Raw genomic sequence first — 6,226 nt, 5'->3', positions numbered from 1 at the left:
TCTAGTTCTAATGATCACGTGCCAATTATTGGTGCTTTCGCCAGGTGACCAGGGGTCAGCATTGGCACCCTGACTGCTATGTGGCTATGCAGTCCCGTAGGTAACAAACTGCGATACACATGCATTCTGACACCTTTCTTTCAGACCCGGCAATTTGAGCTGCAGCAACTCATTTTGAAGTGACTGTTTGTTGTGATTTGACACTATATAAAACTAAATTGAATTGAATTCAATCTTTTGGATCGGACCACATTGGCAAGCCATCACTCCCCTGTATGAATGAGCCTGGGCTGCCCATGTTCCTGTTGCTGGTTCACCAGTGTTCCTGCTTGGACCACTTTTGATAGCTATTGGCTACTGCAGACTGGAAACGTTCCATGAGAGCTGAAGTCTGACCCTGTCATCTAGCCATCACAATTTGGCCCTTATACAACTCCATCAAATCCCCGTTCCCTGTTTCTAACATATCAACTTTGAGAACATAATGTTCACTTTATTTCTACTATAATAAGAAGCCCAGCCCTAATAAGATACAACCAGCTACTAGTAGATAGAGCAGTCACTCTAGACTGCCAGACCAGACTGACCAACCTGTGCACCTCCTGGATTGACTACAAGAAAGCCTATGACTCAATGCCGCACACATGGATCCTGGAATGCCTAGAATTGTGCAAGATAAACAGGACCCTAAGAGCCTTCATCAAGAACTCAATTGGAATGTGGAGAACAACATTAGAGGCCAACTCCAAGCCCATCGCACGAGTCAACTTGATGTTGACTCGTGCAAGGAAATTCCCTGTCCCCACTGCTGTTTTGCATAGGCCTGAATCCCCTCAGCAAGATCATCATCAAGACTGGCTACGGATACAGACTACAGAATGGAGCGACCATCAGCCACCTCCTCTACATCGATGACATCAAGCTGTATGCCAGGAGTAAACAAGATATCGATTCACCTATCCACACCACCAGGATCTACAGGAATGATATCGGAATGTCATTCGGACTGGAGAAGTGTAGTCGAATAGTAAAAAGAGAGGAAAAGTAGTCAGAACTGAGGGGATTGCACTACCAGAAGGCAACATTGCAGACACTGAGGACAGCTACAAGTGCCATGGAATACCACAGGCAAATATCAAATACAGGTCACAACACGGGGCGGGGGTGAAGAGCATCGGTTTACATAACATCTCCAACAGGCGATTTAGACAGACAGTATCCAAGGCCATCTGGGAGCCAAATTCCAAATAGTGCAATTGTTTTGGTTCAGGCCGTCATAAATATTTGCTGACAGACTTACAGTTTTCTGGTTACCTCTCAGAAGTCCAATAATCCAAATTTGGTTCTACTCCGCTATGCAGAACAGAGACTCCAACACTCCTCCAGATGTAATCCATTTTGATTCAGCTCTACTGAGTCTGATTGAGTTCGTACTGTTTCTGCATCCCTCATAGGCAGCCTTATAGGGCCTGAACAGCTGCCCGGATACCAGGTATCCCCAGGTCCAATTCGGGAAAAGAAATCCTGGTATCAATATGTATGCCACGTCCACACAGTGCAGCCAGGAACATTATCTTCCATCCCCACAGGAATCCATAACATAGCCAGCCGGGTGTGTAGTTGGACCAGAGGAAAGAGGGTTCCTATTCTCCCAATCTCCTCGTGATGAGAATTTGGCCATCAGTAATGTTGAGAGGCCAGCTGACCAGATCCATAATTTAATTTCCAGTTCGGGGATGTGTGAAGAGACGCTCTAAGCAGCGAAGCAGCAAAAAGCAGGGGTAGATAGGGAAGGCTGGGGAGAAGAGAAAAATGCGTCCGTCTCCACCGATAGCAGAAAAAAAAAAAAAAGTACCTACAGACAGCAAGGTAAGCCATGAAAAGTCAGCTGAATGGGAAGAAGAGCATCCAAGCTATCAACACCTACACCCTGCCAGTTGTTAGATACCCTGCTGGGATAATAAGCTGGCCAAAGGAGGAGATGGAAGCCACTGATGTTAAGACAAGAAAGCTCCTTACCATGCATGGAGGGTTTCACCCCAAATCCAGCACCCTGAGACTGTACGCTAAGCAGAAGGAAGGAGGCCAAGGACTAGTGAGCGTCAGAACCACTATCCTAGATGAAACAAAAAAGATCCATGAATACATCAGGAAGATGGCCACAAAGGATCATGTGCTTAGTGAGTACCTCAGGCAGCAGAAACTCGAGAAAGAAGAGGAGGAAGAACAGGAACCATCAGGTTCCTGTACGGCATGTACCAAGGGTAGTTGAGAATAACCAAGCTAAGATTCTGTAGGACTGCCAGATACAGACAGACAGACTGGCCACGAACAGCTAAAATACTGCTCAGGACCCTCAAGCTCCCAGATGTCTGGTAGAGAACCCAATCTTAGAGGGCAAAGAATGCCCACAATACAAGGCCTGGGAGCTTGAGGGTCCCTTTGGTTTGGCCCGCTGTGTGCTTTATGTTTATGTCCATGCTTCAAGTTCATGTTTTCGTCTATGCTCCACGTTCTCGCTATGTTTAGTTATTAAAGTTTTGATTATTAAGCTCCTCGCCTTATGAGTCCTCTGCCTTGCCTGCACCAGCCAGAAACCTGACACTTGATGTTCCCGTCACTTGGTATTGCAACATGTATCTCCACGACCTTCTTCCTTTGTTTGTCGACCACTATGATGTGCAGATGGTTAGCGACCAGAAGTTTGTCTGTCTGTATCTTGAAATCCCACAGGATCTTAGCTCTGTTGTTCTCAACCACCCTTGGCATGTCCCATTTTGACCTTGGGACTTCCAGGTCTTACTTGGCACAGATGTTCCTGTATACTATTCTGGCCACTTGGTTATGGGGTTCCATGTATGCCCTGCCTGCTAGCATCTTGCACCCTGCTGTTATGTGCTGGATTGTCTCAGAGGTCTCTCTCTGCACAGCCTGCGACTGGTGCGAAGAGAAAAAAAAAATTCTGTGAAAAGCCACAGCGAGTCAGCAGTCAGTCAGAAAGAAGTGGACTTTGTCAGCTGCGGTGATCTGATTAACATCATCAAGCAATACAATGGAAGGTGCATCTCTACTGGGGCTGCTTTGTAAGTTCATACTTTGTTTCCATGTTTGGGTTAAGATTAGAAAATAACCATTTATATTACATCAGCTATTTATTCATCTGTAACTGAAACAACTGTTAGAATTTTAGCATACTCTCTCTGAGGCAGAGAGTCACAGAATTAATTTAATTGCTGATGTGACAATTAGCGTTTGGTCGTCATAACAGGATCATAACATTTGTAAAATAAAATAAAAATTTAGAGTATTTTGGTACAGGGTAATACAGGGTTTGTTTGACCGAGCTATCACACATTTTTTTAATTTTCTTTTTATTTTATGTTCATGCACAGGGACAGAAAAATAATAAAAATAATAACTTCACTGAGCATTGATCATACACTTCATCAAAAATTGGAACAGCAAAAAACTTTTTAAGATCATTGAAAGTTTTTAAAACAAAATGTTTCCTCTATTTCAGAATGTTTGTAAAAGAAGAACCTGTAAGTGTTTAACATTTAGGTGTGAAAAGGGAGGCTTTCTATATGTACTTTATCCACTGCATACAGCCGGCTTTCTGTAACACTTACATTAGAAAGGTTGCTGCTTTGTGTGCTCGGTGGCCTAAAGGTTTACCACTAAAACACTAGTGTATGTTCCCCACACTCTGGTTTTCTCAGCTGTGAAAACCTCAAACTAACCTGACTGCCTGTCTTTGTAGTTCTGATGTCACAGCTGAGCTGCACAGCAAACCAAGGTCAGTAAATGTTTTCTATCACAGTTTAAATTGTCCATTTCCATATTTTTATTCTTGGAGTCTAGAGCAGCTTTGCACAAATCACCGTTCAAATGAATCCTTCTTTATCTGATTCTGGGCCTGATTCTGGAGTTATTATAAAATCACTTTTTAATTTAACTGCAGTATTTTTTTTTGTTTTCTGAAAATCATCTGCACCCTTTTTCTCCACAGCATTGTTTTTTTCTGTCATCCCTAAAAGCGCTAACTAGCTGCATTCAAAACTGCAATTTTGAATCACACTGTGGCATCCTTTTGTTCCTAACACACTACCCAGTCCGTATCAGTATCAATATTAAGCATGATTTTTTCCTACTGAGACAGTTTTTTTCCTAAACGTTACTTTAATTTTTTTAACAGTGTATGAAGCCTATGGATAAAAACTGATAATTCATCATATACAATGGCATGCACGTTCAGTGGGAGGTCAAAATATTACAGATAATTTTAGGTGTAACTGGCAGTTATTGGAATAGATTTGATGCTTAGCCAAAAATGTGGCCACAGAGTGAATTTTGATGGAAACACTATTTCGTTTTATTGGAAAGTGATTCACATCATACCTTCTCCCTTGCAGGCCATCTGAGGGTGGATCCCAGCAGCTCTCAGCTCTTTAAAGATCAGTTTGTGTCTCTGAGCTGTGAGGAGGACGACAGCTCTGCTGGATGGACTCTGAGGAGAAACACAACCAAAAAACAGAGGACTCGGTGTGGAGCTGGGTTTGGAAAACCTGCTCGTTCTTCATGTACCATCAGCTACATCGACCCACTGGACAGTGGAGTTTACTGGTGTGAGTCCAGAGAGGGTGCCATCAGTAACATGGTTAAGCTCACAGTCTCTGGTAAGCTGAGTGTGTGGAGTTAGTGTTGATGAAGCTGTGTGTAAATAGATGAAATGCTGTAGTTTGTCTCTGTGTTGAGGTGGATCAGTGATCCTGCAGAGTCCTGTCCTCCCTGTGATGGAGGGAGATGACGTCACTCTGCTCTGTCAAACAGAGACCACTCCCTCCAACCTCCCAGCTGCTTTCTATAAAGATGGCTCCCTCATCAGGAAGCAGCCTACAGGTCACATGACCATCCAGCATGTTTCCAGGTCTGATGAAGGCCTCTACAAGTGTGACATCAGCGGTCATGGAGAGTCTCCATCCAGCTGGATCTCTGTCACAGGTGACACACTCACCTGTCTGTGTTTCTGCAGGTTTCAACATTCACAATGTGACCATAACTTAATGACTGTGTTTGCTTTATTTTAGAGAGACACACCACCACACCTCCACCTACATCCACACCTCCACCTACATCCACCTCTTCTCATCTCGCTATGTTTTTGCTGCCTGTTGGATCAGTCTGTATCATGGTTCTACTGGTGTTACTGGTTCTCCTACAGAGATGTGTTTGTAAAGAACCTGAAGGTGAGATTCTTCTGTATCTTACATGTATTTATTTGTTCAGTAGAATTATGGTTACATTGTTTGTATTTACCTTCTGTGAGAGAGGGAGACTAAAGTTTTGGCATTTGTGGGCTTCCTCGAACAATATATGTGAAATTACCATAATAACCACATGCTGCCTTTGAAGTGCAATTTCTCCACTTTTAGAAACCATTTAGATTTTTTCCATTAAGTGGAAGGTGAAGACTGTTAAAGGAGACACATCATGCAAAATTCATTTTTTTAGCCCTTAAATACATTTTCTTGTGTACTTTCAGTGTGTAGCAGTGCAGGAAATTTAAATGCATTCTGTCCCGGTGCTGCGTAGATATCTTTATATTCTTTTGGGATCATATTTTTCAGGCTGTTCAGTTTTCCCTATTCACTGTTACGTTTTTTATGTGTTACATCACAGTTTTTGCTGTAGAACTACTAAACAAGGACATGTGGCTAACCAATCGTGAATCCACTTTTTTTTTTTTCTCACAGCGATTTTGTAGTCCATTTTAGTTATGCTGAAGTTGCACGTAGGTAAGTCAAAATGTTCAGTTGTTGGGTGTGGTAACCCACACAATTACTTACACCAACCCCCAGCATCAGAGCCTATTTCTGGGAAATGTGCCTACATCAGTGGGGAAAATCCTGCGCGTTTGCGTGAAGCATTTCAAGGACGAGTTCTTCAGCAGCCTCCGCCAGTATGAAGAGGGATTTGCCGAAAAAACTTCCTCTGATTGAGGGGTCAGATCCTTCTCTCTACAGAAACCATGGACACAGCAAAGCGGTACGCTCCAAATAACTCTAAAATGGCAACAAACTTTATTTTAGACATGAATTTTGTGTGCTTTGGCCATTTTTTGGATAGTAGTAGCATTGTGCCTTCTGCTGTTAGTGCTGTGTGCTAGCTTTTAGCTCCTTGAGGATAAAACTGTACAGCATGTTTTGAAATAATTGTTTGACTTTGT

At 42.9% G+C, this 6,226-nt stretch overlaps 1 protein-coding gene across 1 annotated transcript; it reads left to right on the top strand.

Annotated features, from left to right (window-relative positions):
• The first annotated feature begins 2,634 nt into the window (after positions 1–2,634).
• Positions 2,635–5,999, top strand: LOC115777774 (low affinity immunoglobulin gamma Fc region receptor II-like). Its single transcript, XM_030725760.1, has 5 exons — positions 2,635–2,710; positions 4,413–4,676; positions 4,756–4,982; positions 5,181–5,246; positions 5,859–5,999. Exons 1-5 carry the CDS (start codon positions 2,635–2,637, stop codon positions 5,997–5,999), a joined length of 774 nt encoding a protein of 257 aa, XP_030581620.1.
• Positions 6,000–6,226: the final 227 nt, after the last annotated feature.

This window comes from Archocentrus centrarchus, unplaced genomic scaffold (genome assembly GCF_007364275.1).
Source record: "Archocentrus centrarchus isolate MPI-CPG fArcCen1 unplaced genomic scaffold, fArcCen1 scaffold_72_ctg1, whole genome shotgun sequence".
Taxonomy (NCBI): Eukaryota; Metazoa; Chordata; class Actinopteri; order Cichliformes; family Cichlidae; genus Archocentrus; species Archocentrus centrarchus.
The sequence above is the reverse complement of the archived record's forward strand: the minus strand, read 5'-3'. Positions and strand labels throughout refer to the sequence as shown.

What these genes read in the sequence shown, in the direction of transcription:
- LOC115777774 (XM_030725760.1), top strand. Translation starts at nt 2,635, where the DNA reads ATGTATCTCCACGACCTTCTTCCTTTGTTTGTCGACCACTATGATGTG. An exon ending in TAGCGACCAGAAGTTTGTCT is followed by an intron (nt 2,711 to 4,412) that starts GTCTGTATCTTG and finishes TCTCCCTTGCAG; the next exon opens with GCCATCTGAGGGTGGATCCC. An exon ending in GGTTAAGCTCACAGTCTCTG is followed by an intron (nt 4,677 to 4,755) that starts GTAAGCTGAGTG and finishes CTCTGTGTTGAG; the next exon opens with GTGGATCAGTGATCCTGCAG.